The sequence below is a fragment of the Aulonocara sp. 'chitande type north' Nkhata Bay genome, linkage group LG18 (assembly GCF_057382095.1).
Source record: "Aulonocara sp. 'chitande type north' Nkhata Bay isolate Kocher_YH1m ecotype deep benthic linkage group LG18, A_spYH_male_GT1.1, whole genome shotgun sequence".
NCBI classification, from domain to species: Eukaryota; Metazoa; Chordata; class Actinopteri; order Cichliformes; family Cichlidae; genus Aulonocara; species Aulonocara sp. 'chitande type north' Nkhata Bay.
The window spans coordinates 15,692,969-15,709,679 of record NC_141361.1 but is presented as its reverse complement, the minus strand read 5'-3'; the positions used below and the strand labels follow the sequence as shown (position 1 = coordinate 15,709,679).

The following is a 16,711-nucleotide window of genomic DNA, read 5'->3' as shown; positions in this document are numbered from 1 at the left end:
GGCTGAGATTTGGGAGGTTTATCAATGATGACAATGTGGCTTTATGAGCACTGAGCAGCACCCACCCTTTTGCACATGCACCACCCAAAGGTCAAGTGTGCGGTGGTGTGTTAGCCTGTCAGATGGATGCACGGCCTGGGCATGTCTTATCAGCTGTCGGGATAAAAGGAAAGTCAGGCATGGCTTGTTAAAAGAGGAAGCAAAGGTACAGCAAAGACATTTCTTTACCTTTACATTGTTTTTCAGTTTCAGAATAAAAGTGCACACAAAATGGAATAAGGTGGTAATTAGTAGTAGTAGTAGGGAAAACACAGGCCTGCATGGTTCAGTTCTGAGACCTGAGCAAACAGTTTAAACCAGAAGCCTGTAGTATGAAGCAGGATTTCATCTTATCCAGGTAACTTCAGGGTTAACAGTACTATTGTATATTTCATGGTATAACACCATAGTAACTTGTACTATGAACCAAAGCTGTTCTGGATTAGGTTAGCTTCCAGATTAGATCAACAGGTATGAAATCCCTGCCTACTGACCAATCGATTCTGGCAGATAGTACAGGGGCTCTGAAGTTTCAAAAATAAATATAGATATTTAAAAGGCAACTTTATTCCTTGTTTTTTCTTTTATGTTGGCAGAAAAAGATTTTACAACAGTTTTATTGTTCTATCAACATTAATATATTATCCTTAAACAGGATATCTACACTGCACCTGCTGACCTTTTAACAAATTTCCACATAGATTAAACATTTAATTCTGTTTTGTGTTTAATCTTTAGTTTCCAACTGTTAAAATTCATCAAGGTTGCAACTGAAGGAATAATAAATAAAGCTGGCGTTTAAACATTAATGTAATCAAATACTTGATTATAATCCATCAGATTCTCCGGTGTCTTAGTGATAGAGCTTTGATATTGCTAAGTCTGTCATCTCACAAAGTCGGCATTTGTGTTTTCTTTTCTGGCTTTAAATACGCTAAACTTGATTAATATTAAGATCTTTTCCAGTCTTATTGACTAAAGCACACACTTTTGATAATATATTACTCTACAGTGGTTTTCTTCTCAAGCACACTCACGCCACTGATTTGATCTGCAGAAGCTGTGTTGCTTTCAATGTGTTTAATCTCTTCATATTTTCCCCATAGTGTAGTTCTATCTTTCTTTGTAAAATCAGCCGCTCTTCTGCTGATACATCCATCCATCCATTCTGTCCTGCTTAACTTTATCAGGGTCGCCGAGGGGGGGCTGCAGCCTATCCCAGCTGCCATAGGGTGAGAGGCAGGGACAGATTCCCAGCCTGACACAGGCCTGACACAGAGAGACAGACAACCATTCCCGTTTACATTCACACAATCAGAATCATCTTTATTTTAACAATTTGTGCACACAAACAAGGGATTTCACTCTGGTTCATTTTGCTTTCTCAATACAAAAAATAGAGTTTTTTAAACAGACAATTTTAAATAGGCATATATATACACAAGCAGAGCATAAATACAGAGACGTTAAAACGAACTACAACTGGACATGAGCGATAGATATTTAATAGGCTGAACATGGTGTTGCCTGGCTGAACCTTAGATGTTCATGTTGACCACTCCTTCCTTACCTGTGTAAATGGTACGGTCCATGCAGGTGCATGGGCTTGAGTAGCGGAGGAGAGAGGAGGTGGTATTTTATCTAGTTTTATTTTTACTAGTTCCTTTGTATTTGGTCAGATTCCCTAGTGAATTAATTTTGTCTTTCATTAAGACTTAAGTGTAAGTCCACTTTTTTGGAACATATTTCTGCCTCAGTGGCTGCTTCTTTGACATCTTCTGCTTCTAGACAGTAACAACTGCCCCTTGTTTGAGGGGGGGGGGGGCGTCTCAGCGCAACAAGTATCTGAAGCTGAAAGGCTTCTAAGAATGCGAGCTGTAGATAGAATAGAATAGAATTCAACTTTATTGTCATTGCACATGCACAGGTACAGGGCAACGAAATGCAGTTTGCATCCATCCAGAAGTGCTTTAGTGATATAGATATATTACAATATATATTAGCAATAATATAGATATGTGAGTATATTACAGAAATGGGTCTATTATGGTATGTTATAATGTACACGGTATGAAGTATGTTGTGAATATTCTATAACTATAAGTATGTACAGGCTGTAGTGAGTACAAGCTATGTACAGGATATGAACAGGATATAAATATGAAAAACTATACAGAATATGAAATGAAATAAATAACTTTACAGAATCTGGGATATACAGCTATACAGAAATGGGAACTATGCAAGTTGTAAACAGTTGTAGGATTAAAGATTATCGAATGTACAGAATGATTATTTACACAGAGCTATACAGTAGTGCAGTTAAGATAAGTGAGGGTGTAGATAGTTTCTACAGAGGCTATATAAAGTGCTAGTGGTTGTGAGTGGTGGTTCAGTCCATGTTATTATTGTGTTTGAGGGTACAGTTGTCCATTGTGGGTGTGTGTATGTTCAGTCCATGAGTTAACGTGGGTCAGATGTCAGGAGGCAGAGTTCAGGAGTCTGACAGCTGTGGGGAAGAAGCTGTTCCGGTACCTGGTGGTCTTAGTCCGGAGGCTCCTGTGGCGCCTCCCAGAGGGCAGGAGGGTGAAGAGTCCATGTGATGGGTGACTGGGGTCTTTGATGATTTTCCCAGCCCTTTTCAGACACCGCTTCCTGTAGATGTCTTTTATGGCAGGAAGTGGTGCTCCGGCGATGCGCTGGGCAGTTTTCACGACCCTCTGCAACGCCTTCCGGTCCGAGGCAGAGCAGTTCCCGTACCAGACTGTTATACAGTTGGTCAGGATGCTCTCGATGGTGCAGCGATAGAAGTTCACCAGGATGTCTGAGGACAGGTGGTTCTTCCTCAGAGTCCTCAAGAAGAAGAGGCGCTGGTGAGCCTTCTTGACCAGCTTGGAGCAGTTGGTCGTCCAGGTGAGATCCTCGGAGATGTGGACTCCCAGGAACTTGAAGCTGCTCACACGCTCCACAGCCGTCCCCTTAATGTGGATGGGTGGATGTGGGTCAGCATTCCTCCTGTAGTCCACGATGAGCTCCTTGGTCTTCTCGGTGTTAAGCAGCAGGTTGTTTCTGTCGCACCACTCAGCCAGACGATCCACCTCCTCCCTGTAGGCGGCCTCATCGTTGTCACTGATGAGGCCAATCACCGTGGTGTCATCTGCAAACTTAATGATGGTGTTGGAACCATCAGCAGGTCTGCAGTCGTGGGTGAAGAGGGAGTAGAGGAAAGGGCTCATCACACAGCCTTGTGGTACACCGGTGTTCATTGTGATGGTAGATGAGCAGTGGTTATCCAGCCGGACATGTTGGGGGCGGTTGGTCAGGAAGTCCAGTAACCATTTGCAGATGAGGGAGCTGATGCAGCGGGGAAGGATGGATCTCCAGCTGAGTGAACTAAAAGGCTGGCCAGTTAAGTCTCTCAGGATTCAGTAAAACAACTGGAGGAGTAGGATAAAGGGATGAAGAGATAAAAGAACAGGAGTACACATCAGAGTGTGCAGTGTCCATGAAATCTGCCTCTGGTTCGTTAAAAGGAAACAAAGTTCATGGGTATGAAACGTGTAAGCAGTCGATGTGTCCACCAATCTCCATGTGCTCTTTCTTTGAAAACTGCTCTGGAAAGAGGAGCATCAGCTAAATGACTAAATCACCCCTTTATACTATCTGCTCTCTGCTCCAGCACCTTTGCCTCACTGTATTTTCTTCCTCCTCTCTAACCCTCCAGCTCTTCACATCTATTTTTTTCCTGTCTGCCTCTCTTCTTTCCCTCAAAGTAATTTTCCTCTCTTTATCCTGGTTTTGATGCCACGGGCTGTGGCCACTGCCTGAAACGGGTCCTGCTTGCTTAATGCCAGCCCGGGGGAACTAGCTGTCCCTGCTGCTCAGTGTGGCCTGAGCCTGTGGCAGAGAGGGCACATGCCACTTGCACAACTGTCAGCACCACTTCCTCCTTGGTGGCTATTGCTGAGAAAGAAGAAGAGAGAGGGAGTGTTTTCTTTCCTCACTATTCTCTCACCCTCTCTGAACATCCAGCATTAGCCTTAGGCAAAGACTGTTCCTATCCCAAGGGCTTGAGTGCAAGACCAGCCTTCACCACACGTGCAGACGCTCACTCTTTCCACGCACCCTCCTTCCCTTGCCCTTTCCCCTTCTTCTCTGTAAACCTCCCAGCGGTGGCTTTCATCAGAGCCTGAGCCAGCATCATATGCACATGCAGCACAAGGACTGTGCATGTTTCTGTGAAGTCTTGACAATGGTGTAAGAATCGGGATATTTTTGGCTCAACACTTTGAGCAGCCTTTGGTAAGTTCAGTCACACGTCTAGGTTAAGAAGCTGTTTTCACCCTTGGGTCAGGTCAGCAGCAAACATCAAGTCTTTTATACCTTTTTTCCAGTTGCCCTGATTTATTCTTAGATCATTGTTTGACTTTGTTTCGTTAAACACACACGAGACGTACTGATACAAGTATATGTCAGTAAACCGATACCTAAAGATACAACAGATATTTGTACAAATACTTAGGATGTTGTTTTTTAGAGTATGGATTTATAAAGGAAGATAGGTAAAAATAGAGACGGGAGAAACATCCTTCAGCTCGTGCTTGTTGATGCTCCAAAGCCTGTCCACCAGAGGGCACTCTGCAATTTCCCTGTTAGCAATATGTGTTGAGTTGGGCAGAGTGTCAGTGAGTAAATAAATGACTAGACTAAATGTTATTAATCAGAATAATATCAGTATCAGTTTTAAAGTTGCTGTGTCGGCTGAGCTCTATTCTTTTGTATTTGGTAATATGAAATGGTCTTATTTTAAATGTGTGGTGGTAATAAAAAGACAATGTGACAGGAGAGTTTGGCGAGGGCCGGTACAATAATGAAGTGAGTAAGGGGATAGTTTCAGTTGTTCATGAGGCAAATCTTGTCTTACTAATGACCAAGAGATTTAAGAACATTTCCCCACACTTCATTCAGCAGCTTAAGTGTGCAGTAGCAAAAGAGACTATCAAGCACATGGATGGATGGATGGATCTTGTAAGAGCACGTCGACTTCACCTCAATCACCTTCACAATTTGTGAAAAAGATTTCTTTTCCCCCACCATTCGTGAAACAGCGACGCAACTCTACAAATGCTTTCAAGGACTGTCTGTCCAATAGTGCGTTTTTATCCCCATTTTCTATATTATGTAATGCCTTCCCTCCTCTACTTCTCCAGCTTTTGACTTAGCTCCAGGTATGTGTTGTGAAAAATATGAAGAGTGCATTTTTGCTTAGCGAACAAAGAGTTTATCAACTTAGGGGTGACTGCAATAAGAGGAAAATGTCCAAGGTCCTTTAGGGAATTGTGATAAATATCTTTTAATGCATGGCTGACAGCCATTTTTAAATTTTCCTCTGGTTTGGTAATTCAGTTATATATGCTCCGTGGACAAATTAAAGCATCCACAAGGCTTGGCAGGGAGAACAAAGAAGCCCCTGGGAAAAGAGAGAGTAAGCAGGCACATTTTTCTTATCATACGATACTTTCAATGTGACAGTCGCAGGAACAGAAGTCAACGCGACACGGTAGAGAGCACCTGCTTGATTCTAGAGTTGAATCAATGTAGGGTGAAAGCAAGGTGACGAAAAGAAGCAGCAGCAAACAGAAAGAGCTACATGAGTGTGGGGGCACTGATGAGTATAAACCAGGTCAGCTGGCTGATGTACATCCAGCAGCAGCAGATATTGTAATCTGTCTGAACTAATGTCCTGTGTGATTTTCTGGTGTATTAACTGGAAAAAAATTGTTATGGAACAATGAAAAAAAACTTGCCCTATCTATGGTTGGTTTTTGCCATCAGACATGTCATTTAAAGGCTGTTGGAGCATGAGGATGGTGCTTCTTACAGCCTCAGCATTGTTCTGAAATCACATTGCAAAGACTTAGAGTCAGCAGATCTGTGCCTCTTTGGAGTCTCAATCCCCCAAACCACTGACAAAGTACAAATCCTAGGAGGTATTACTGATGCAAACCTGTATTTTTATCCAACCATCAGCAGCATCAGTGAAACAGCTACCAAGTCTTCTCAGAAATATTTTAAATATCAAATATTTTTGCCAACAGGAAACTATATTGCCCTTTTTTTATTTATATATCTATATATATCTATCTGTCTCTCTGTCTATCTGTGTCTATCTGTCTTTTGACTGGATCATAATGCAGTCTGCAGCAAATTGATGGAAGTTCCGAATATTCCAAAGAGCTTGTAAGAGATTATATTAGTGTAATTCTAAAAACATCTCTCTTGGCTACCTGTTGATTACAAAACTGGTTTAAAAAGTTTGCTTCTGATCTTTAAAATACTTAAATATGTTGACCTGTGATATACTCACAGCATGCTTCCAGTTTACCAACACAGCAGAGTCATTTTACAGTGCCATTTTGCACACACTATGATCGCACTACAAGCCCCATCTCAGGTCTTTGTGCATCTAGTCAATTCCCCATTAGCTTCCACTACATTGGCTACTTGCCCATCTCACCAAGATAAAGCTAACATCTTCCTACAACAGTCTGGTAATGATAACAAATTCGGGAGGACATAGTTTATCTAGTACACATCCTCACGTGCGTCTTTAAAAAGCACTTTTTGAGTTATCTCTACGAACCACGCTGTTATGAAACTACCATAACTAAAAAAATTTTAAAAAGCAGAAGGCCATTCGTCAGTTTTCCCTCTCGCAGCACACAGATGTGCTAGTTCTGAAAGAAAAATCTTCCTCTATTATCACCCACTCTCTGCTGCACATCGTCCAACCTGCACCACAGCCACCCACTCCTCTTCCTCTCCCAGCTCATTTCTGCACACAGAAGGGAACTGAGGCAGGACATCAGACTCAGCTCCCGTTTCTACTTCACTCCATTGCACTAGTACAATTAACTCCACTTGTGGGAATAAGAGAGGAGAGCTGGAGACATTTCTGATTAATCCAATCAAACAGGTCTATGGTACATGGGTTTGTGCATCTCCTCCGTCAAGAGTGCTGCAGAGCAATGAAACTTTTCAAGACCGATCTCTCTAGTGGACAGATATCTTTGTTAAGAAGGAAAAAGTGTTGGATAAGACATAAAATTAGAGCTTTTTGGGTGGTGGCTCTAGTAGTTAGGAAGACTTTGCTGGTTAATGGTTTCACAGCAGGAGTCCAACTGTGACTCAGCTTCTATGGAGCATTTTATTCCACTTATAATTGGTGTAATTGTGTGATTTTTTTTTTTTTTCTTCATCACGACTGATTCAGAATAAAAGCTGTTGAGGTGAATGCTTTCAGTGTGAACACTGAGGCTGAGATGAGTAAGATCATATAGTGACCCTGGATTGCTTGCTTGCTGCAAAGTTTCTAATCAATCCCTTCTGAGTATATTGAGGAGGAGTTGCCAGACGACTATGAAGGTCCAGTTTGAAGGATGGTTTTACCACTTCCTTGTGTGACAATGTTCATGGTCTCTTGCAAAATGACATAAAATCAGCGTAGAAATGTCATATTATTTTATTTTATAAGGTTTTAAAAATGTCCATCTTGGTCTGTTCTTTTTTAAATCTTTTTTTTTTTCTTTCTTTTGTTTTTGTTTTTTTTTTTGCCTTTTTTCTGGGCTATGCATTCAAGCTAGCCTGGCCTGGCTCTAGCAGTGGGCACCAGTTTCCTGCTTCTGAGTGAGAAGAAGTTGAGCTGGGTCCATTGGCAGGGTCCATGGACTTGTACTGCGGTGCCTTCCAAGCCTAGGATCTGTAGCTTTAGCAGAAATTTATATTAACCTGACTGGGCCACTATTTTCTGGTTTAAACTTTCCAGTTTGTTTAAGCCTGCTCCCACTGCAGTCTCCGTTCTGTTTTAGTCTCACAAGTGTGTGACCTGATGTGGTTTTCTGCTGTTGCAACCCATCTGCCTCGAGGCTGCATCCCGAGATATTTTTCTGCTCGGTTATAAAAAGCCATTATTTAAGTTACTGTGTACTGCCTTTCTGTCATCTCCATCCATGCTGGCCATTTTCCTCTGACTTTCCTCTAATCAAAAAGGCGTTTCTGTCCCCTGAACTGCCGATCCCTGATGTTTTTCTTTTTTCTGAATGAACCCTAGACTGCCAAAGTCCACAGTGGTTCAAAAACACCCATACCAGCTCATGTAGGCCTGACAATTAAACCCAGTTTTGGTTTTGATATGAACATTAGCAGACTTTTCTAATATTTAATCAAAAACTGAACCTAATTTGTGAGTTTGTGAGAACTGTACCCTTCCAATCACATTAACTATGATTCCAATCATAACAGGACTTGATAAAGACTTGAAATAATAGTAAAATGGATTTTGTAATTTATGTCAATCAAATGTTCTATTTCTTTTTATATTCCTAATTAAGTTTTCAGTGACTGTCAGGTATTGAATAACTGACTCAGTTATGATGAATATGATGAATGTTAGTGGACTGTTATGGAAGAGAGTGCAAAACAGGGCAGGACCTTTTTTGTTAAGCTCAATATTTTGTAGTTTTATGAATAATTATGAAGTTATTCATCCATTAACTTATTTTCCAAACCTGTATCCATCTAGGGTCACAGGAGGGTTGGAACTGGTCCCAGATGATTTTGAGCCGTGGGGTACACTGTGGAACAGGTCCATTACAGGGCTAGCACAGAGAGAGGGAAAAACATGCACACTCGTATTTATATCTGCATCAAATTTCCCATCACCTTGCATACATCCTGTTTCCACGTGAGAGGAAAATGGAGGAAACTGTACAGGTGACGGTGCTAGCCACAAAATCAGAAACTGTTTATATAATCTCATCATAGCACAATGAATCTTATAAAAGCACTGTGGCCTTCTTCTGTATTTTTTTTATTTCTTTAATCTGGCTGCTTTCGGTCTTTGCACTTGAGTCTCCAAAAAAAGTGCTGTAAGTTCCCCCCGAGTGGAGAATTCTTCAGCAGCCACCCACCTGCTGTGTTTCAGTGGAGGTGGCTGTTGAATGTGTTGTCTCTGGATTATATACATCACACAGAGCACGCTAAAGCTTTCCTCCCTGCAGCTCCGCTGTATCCTCACTGTCCTGTTCTTTCTTGCATAATAGTCACACTACGCTGTCACACTGTGTTACTGCCTCCTGCCTGTCAGAGCCGTGGAAAATATTCACTGTACTCATGTGTCACTTGAGTGTGTGTTGGTGTGTGCGCTCTAGATGATTTCTTTTCCTTTGGTCAAGCAAGGATGCAACTGCAAAAATAAAGAAATGCTAGTTCATTAGTTAGCATGCAAATCATTAATCCACATATGCATTCATAAGCATGCAAGGTCACAGCGGCAGAGGAGGGGTTTTTTGACATTTTTAGCTCTGTGTTGCGTCACACTGTACCAACCCTGAACTTCATTTATCTAACAGTGTGTGCCGGCGTTAAGCTGATGAATGTGGGTATGTGTGGAGTTATAACAGCTGCTTTTGCTTTCTTTCTATGTGTGCCTTTGTGCCTTCCTTTTCTGAACGAGTGTCTTTGACCAGCATTAATCATCGTGCAAAGTTTCATATTGACAAAATGAGGAGCTAGAGAGCTGGCCCACCCTCAGGGAGTGTTTCACGATGAAAAGAAGATTTTGAAAGCAGGCAGGGAAGGTAACAAGCAGTGATACAATGATGTAGCAGAGGATTTCTGAGCAGCCCTGATGCTGTTTTACACAAGCACGCTCGATCTTCTTATGTTTGAGAAGCCAGCAAACAAAGCTTAGCAGTGCTTCTGATCAGCTCAACACACGCACACACACACACACACACACACACACACACACACACACACACACACACACACACACACACACACACGCACACACAGAAAAGTTTGGTGTAATTTATAGAGAAGTGTTAAACAATAGCAAATGTAGTTAAACATACACCCCCAGTATTCCAGTTAAATTCATAATACTCATAATATTCATAACGAGTGGTCCTCACCTGCATTCGTCTATTCAATCTGTTCATTTGGTGGCAGAAACAGGTGCCTGAAAACTGAAGTCTGCCTCCCATTCTACTTTTCTCAGTGCATGTTGGGAAAAGAGTGAATTTGTCATGGGGTTTGCTAGATGAGGACCTGATTGCAGGACAAGGTCGTAAGTCCATATGATGACTATAGAAAACAGCAATCCAACAGGAGGACAAACTGACTCTAAATGGGCTGGAAACACACAGAGATGACAAACTAATAAAGGACAAAAACAAGCTGACGCTATATATACACAGAAGAGAAATCAGGGCAGAGTGGAGTGAGCTGGGAGAAACGAATCAAAAACTAATCAAGATAATCAAGATAATGACAAGGGAGGAAGTAAAATTAAACATAAGGCACAAGAGACAAATGATTATCAAAATAAAACAGGAAATGAAAAACTGGAACACGGAACACAAGAGAACTTGGCACAGGAGGATAAAACAGAGGAAACTAATAACTGAAAACTGAAATTAGCCTAGCACAGAAATAAATCCCTGAACAATAAACAAATCAAGAACAAAAGAGAACAACAATAATCCGAAAGTCCAAAACTCAAACCCCAGAGCCCAGAACCTAGGATCATCACAGAACTCAATTAAATCAATCGAGTAATTTATCTACATTTTGAAGTAACTTGCTAGTAGCTCAGCTGGATTTATATTGGGTAGTGATTCAATTATTTAAATTACTTAACTGAACTTCTTTGGATAAAAGGAAATTTTGCTATAGTCTCACATGTATATTTTGATCTTATTTTAACAAAGTAAGTGTGACTTAATACTAAGCTGTTAAAATGAAGCTTTCCTGTAACTATAACAGTACAAAACAGTCGTTCTTATTATCAAAGAATGTAAGCTTTGTCTTCTTCTTCTTCTTCTTCTTTTTTTAGCTTTTTTTAAAATTGTATTCATTTAAACAGCCATTTAGATAAAGGAGAGCGCAGATTTAAAAATGTCTGATTATGCCTTCACACTTCTTAAAACTTTCACATGGGACCTTTTTATATTTAAGGATTGCTTAATTATGTAATTACAGTTGCTCCAAGACAATAATAACAGTAAAGGACTGAACTAAATTTAATAATACAATACATTACAAATTTACAAACTATAAGAAATAGCTCAATTACAAATATCCAGTATGTTACAGAGACCTATATGATTGACATTTTACTCTGAACTGTAAAACTTTGTTATTTGTTATTTTCACTGTAGATGATGTGCAAAAGGGTGTAACTATTGCACTGTGGAATGACTTCCTGTGTCGTTCAGTGGTGCATTTGGGTAACCTCAGTCTCTCACTGAACATCATTTCCCTAATTTCCTTTGGGATTAATAAAGTATTCTGATTCTGATCATGCAGTGGGTGGGAAGTATTGTCCAGCATCGTCCTTATCTTGGACAAAATTTGCCTCTCCAGCAGGGGGCCTAATATGTACCCTTAGGCCCCATCCTTGATTCAGACACTGTCTTTCCCTTTTCACATAAATGGCCTCCTTGACTGCCCTCTCAAACCAGCGTTCCTCCCTCTCCAGAATGTGTACATCCTCATCATTGAAAGAGTGGCCACTGGCCTGCAGTGATCGGACACCATCTTTCCCCATCTTACAATGCTGTGATTGCAGCCATTCTCCAACTCTGTGCATGGTACTCCATTGATCAGTAGTTCTTGATCAATGGTCATGACAATGCATCAAAAGAGGTAGACGATGACATCCTCATCTCCAAGGCAGGCCTGGTAAACTGAAGGGGATCCTGATGTGGCCTTAAAAAGAAGTTGTAGCTGGTCAAGGATGAGTCTTTCCAGGGTGTGTATGGCGTGGGAAGTCAGTGCTACAGGCCTGTAATCCATGCGTAGTATTCCAGTTTTTTTCACAAGTACTATATTAAAAAGTACAGTTTAAATATAATTAAGGTCACATTTATTCCACTTTACACCAGAGTGGCATATTGTCACTGCATTTATCTTAAATCCCTTCGAAACTTCTCAGAGGATTAATTTTAATGACAGGTGGTAAACAGTTTTACCCATGAGGTAAAACTGTTGAATATTCTATGAGACACTAAAGGCTAGAAAATAGTACAAAATAATTTTTGATTCACATTAAAGCATCAATCTGAATAATGCAGCATTTAATAATTTAGCCTTGAGAACTATTGAGCTTTCTTAGTAAATAGAGCTGTTATTTTGTCCTTTTTCTATAGCAGGCCTCTACCTGCAACAGTTTTTATGCTGTGTCATCTATATTTTCACTTACGGAAGTTCTGGGAGACTCTTCTGAAAGTACCATTACCAGTCTGATAAACAGCCAGCTATGAAGCTGTCTGTATGGCAAAGGGTGAAACGAATTGTTGATTTACTCAAAAATTCTTTCGTGACGTGAATCTCTGAATATAAAAATAAGATGCTGAGATTTGTACTGATTCAGATGAAGGAGAAAGGATTCACCCCGGGCGAGCCTTAGCTACACTCTCTGCAGGGTAACAGGCAAAAAAAAAAGATTATTTTAAAGATGCAGAACTATGCATAATATAAAACTAAGCTCAGAGAAGGACTGCTTTGCTCACTTTCAAACCCACACATTATTTGCACCATAATAACTCTCAAAATTATGCAAATGCATTCATGCTCACATGTGCACACACACTGACAAAGCAGTTATCTATGCGTGGCTGCTAAATCAGCAAAGTCCCCGAGATTTGAGAGAAAAATAAAGAAAAAGAGGCTAAAATCTCTTATTTAGTTTTTCAATGAATTTATTTATGGGGTTGTTTTGATGGAGTTTGGGTTTCTCTTACAGGCTGATGTGCTTTTGATGGCATGGTGCTCCATTCGGGGTTATTTACATTTTGCTAGTCTGTAGAGAAGATGAGAGGCGAGAAAGAAAAGGGAACGTGAAGAGAAGGAGATGAACACAGAGAAAGTACAGACAAGAGGGGGAGATGAGGAAGGGTGGGGAGGAGAAAAAAGGTGAAAATAAGCATACTGTGAAGAAGAAAATGCACAGAGGGGAGTAGCAAGGTGAAAAGAAAACAAGGAGCATGAGTAGGTAGGTGAAAGCCATTTTTACACATTCACTTCAGCCCTGTACTTTTATACACATTACCCAACGGAGGTGCAAATGAGAAAGCAAATGTACTGTGCAATCAGACTGGACATTAACGATCTTTACCCTCACTTCCAATATTGGTATAGCACTGGTAATAGTCCGGGGTATTCGCAACTATTGAGTGGTCATCCTGTCTTCTGCCTCATACACACTCAAGCAGCACCCTCCTCTAAACCATACAAAGTATTTCGGGAAGAGAGAAGGCTGTTAGTGCTAACTGTATACTGTTGTTAGCTGCATTTGAGGAAGAGCAATTCCCTGACCTGATTCTTTACACATTTTCCAAAGTTAATGTGTGGAAATACCTTTAGAGATGGTCAGGGAGGGAAAGGAGTGGATATGAAAAGAGGCAGAGATTGAGTTAAACTGATAAATCAGTAAAACTGAGTTTAGCATCAGTGCAAAGAGTGCTGACTGCTGTGACTCTATCCAGTCCACAAAAAAATCACTTCCCTCTGTAATACCAATTTAACTGAAGACACACATTTGAGAAATGTAGCTTTTTAATTTGTATTTTTACTGAGGGCTACATGAGAAGAGGAGGCAGTTAGCTTAGCCCTAGCTTAACAGTTGGAAAAGCTATTGGAGCAGAAGAGTTCAAAAATATACACTTTCAAAAATTTGATGAAAAAACTTGAACAGTGCTACACAAATAAAGGTATATTTATATAGCAATGTCTAGTGGTGCTAAATGTTATCGCTACTAGGCTGCAGCTATGGTTATATAGCAGTTAGCTAGGTTTTAAATTTGGTCTTTTTATTGAATATTATTTATTTGTGGATATATATCATAATATCTATCAGTTTTGCCTTCACATAACCGCTAACCAAATTAGATAAACTTGTCCTACGTTTTGAAATAGTGGCAGTGTAGGATAAAGTAAATCAGGCTCATAGTTTGCAGTGAACACGTCCACTTACATGCAAATACTCTGATACTCTTCAAAACTGTGCTTAGGAGAATGTTTGTTCTGTTTCTGATTTGTGTTACAGTTGTCCTATCGCTTAACTAGTAGTTAGCGAGTACTGGCAGATAGGTCATTATCACTCATGTCATATACAAGGAACCATGGGAATCTGTTAGCAACCAAAGTAATAACTTGCTTGCCAGTTGGGGAATATTTATACTATAGAGCTTTTTAATTGGTTAATTGGTCTCTTTTTTGTTTAAAGTTAAGCCTAATATCTAGCTCCATACACCAAATGAATACAATTTAGAAAGAAAAGGAATAGCTACATATTTTCTCAACATGAGGTTGAATGTTTTCACATTTTATTGAGTCACTAAAGTGAATAAATTGAATTTTCAAGTCATTTGTGTGGGGTTGAATAAATTCACCACTTCTTAACCAAAGATATTTTTATTATAAAATGTGTTTTTTCACCATGCCAATTAGATATGATTCTTTGACACAAAAGCACTTCACAAAGCACCGACTTTAACCTTCAGCAGACTGTGCAAACATTTGGAATCAGCTTTTAAAAACTCAGGTAAAGAGAACAAAACTGAAGGTGAGAGTAATGAGCAGATTCAAAAAGAGAAAGGTATGAATAAGATAAACGAGGATGTAACAAGTAGAGGAGAAGAAAAAAGGGAAAGCTCTGCATTGAAAGTCTAGAATACACGTGAAGTTGCTGCGGAGCAATATCAGGCATGGATGATTTTTAAGACAAAGAGACTGCACGAATCAGAGCGTTACAATAAATAAGAATCGCTCATTCAGTATCCGTTATGCCGTCTCGGGTATGAATATCAATGTCTCTGGAAGCCTATGGTTTTAAACTGGGCTTTATGTGGAGCAGAGATGTTGTTTGTGTTGTCTACATCCCATTTGCTGTTGCATTAGATATAAATCTCTGTGCCGAGTTGGCTCTGTGTTGAATCCTAGTAATACAATGTTACCACTGTTTCTAAAAGTTCTGATCCCAAACTTTACAGGGAAACACACCGCTAATGCTCCCCTTATTCCCAGCTGATGTCCCCAGAGTTCGAGAGTGGAGATTGATTGGTTGGATCGTTTATGTTTGTGGTATACAAGTATCATTGCTGTGTTCGTTTTTAGCTTCCTTTGCTTTGCAATGTCCTGTCTAGGTGAGTTATGACCCTTTAAGGATGGGACTAAGAGTTCGATGTGAAGGGCAGAAGTCAAAATAGCCGATACACCACCACAAATTCTTTCCTGTTAGCAAGAATAGTCAGTTATTGTGAGATATGTATAGATTTAATGTGTCTTACAGCAATATTTTAGCACAAATATTGATTAGCTGTACAGTCTGTTAATAGAGTTGTCAGTTGCTGTAATGATTTTTTTGCCCTTCCTGGCCTTGAATGGACCCAGGGATACCTAATGAAGACCATAGCGGATTATAAACGAACACAACATTAAATTTCTGTTCTCATATTCTCCTTTCTTTTTTCTTGGTCTCTGCAAGGTTTATCCAATTCTCAGTAGACTCACAGAGTAGCATTGCATAACTATCACTTCCGAGGAACAAAATTAACCTTTTCACAGTTTTCTCTATAACATGTGCATCACAGAAGTGCACATATTGGGGTTCGAAAGTTAATTATTTGGTTGCAAAAGCTGGCAGGAAAATCTAAAAAGTGCGTTGTGCAGTAACTGACGCAGCTACACGACAGATCATGGGAAATAAGGGCCTTTCTCTCAGTGCTGCTGAGCGTTTGGTGTGACAGATGGATAGCCAAAATCCACGATTCTCCAAAGTTCGGCTAAAGCTGCAGTAATGAGAAGCTTCAGCTGTTTGACGACAAACACACATGAGACTAAGTCAGTGGGAACACCACGGGGGGATTTTGTACTAAAAAGGCAAAATTAAGCAGCCGCATTTATTGATTTGTTTTGAAGCAAAACATTTGCTCGCTCTCGCTTCTATTATATGAGGAATTCCTGCTTTTGTTGACTCTCTATTAATATAAACACAAGTTGAACATATCACATTTTATTATTGATTATTTTCATGCAACTTACTAAATGTGTGGATTTCCAGCTTTTCTGTTGTGTGTGACAAACATTTTTATTATTTTTGTTTACTATTCATCAGGTTCGGGCATTTAAAACATTATTTCAAGGATTAGATATTTGAAACAGGTATTTTAAAGGATTTTTTTCCCACTTTTTGTAGACTAAATAATTTCTTCTCACAGCAGAAGTGCTGTCATCTCAGGCTTCGGCTTTGGGAACTTGCGATTTCCATAAATTGATTCTCTTTGCTGTTGATTTAATAAAATAGCTGATAGATAACATAAAAAGTTGCAGCCTCGCTATATTTCTTCATTAATGTGTTCTCCCTCTCCTTGTCTTCCAGCTCTGTTTGTTACAGTGTTTTCCTCAATAATCAGCATGTTTTCTCTCTCACCTGCTCTTTGGCTCAGTTTGTTTCCTTTTCTCTAATAGATTCTGTTCTATCTGCATGTGTTGCAGGATCACTCTGAATGGGATGAAGGTGTCTAGGCCAGACGTTCGCATCGGCCGCTACAGAATGATTAAGCACGAGAGAGACAAACACAACGAGCCCAACCCACAGAGGTACTGC

At 40.1% G+C, this 16,711-nt stretch overlaps 1 protein-coding gene across 1 annotated transcript in view; it reads left to right on the top strand.

Annotated features, from left to right (window-relative positions):
• Positions 1 to 16,711, top strand: part of b4galt2 (UDP-Gal:betaGlcNAc beta 1,4- galactosyltransferase, polypeptide 2) — a 231,101-nt gene that overhangs the window by 191,957 nt on the left and 22,433 nt on the right. The window contains exon 7 of the mRNA XM_086273247.1: positions 16,600 to 16,704. Coding sequence (XP_086129373.1) covers positions 16,600 to 16,704 — 105 coding nt within the window. The remainder of the gene's footprint in view (positions 1 to 16,599; positions 16,705 to 16,711) is intronic.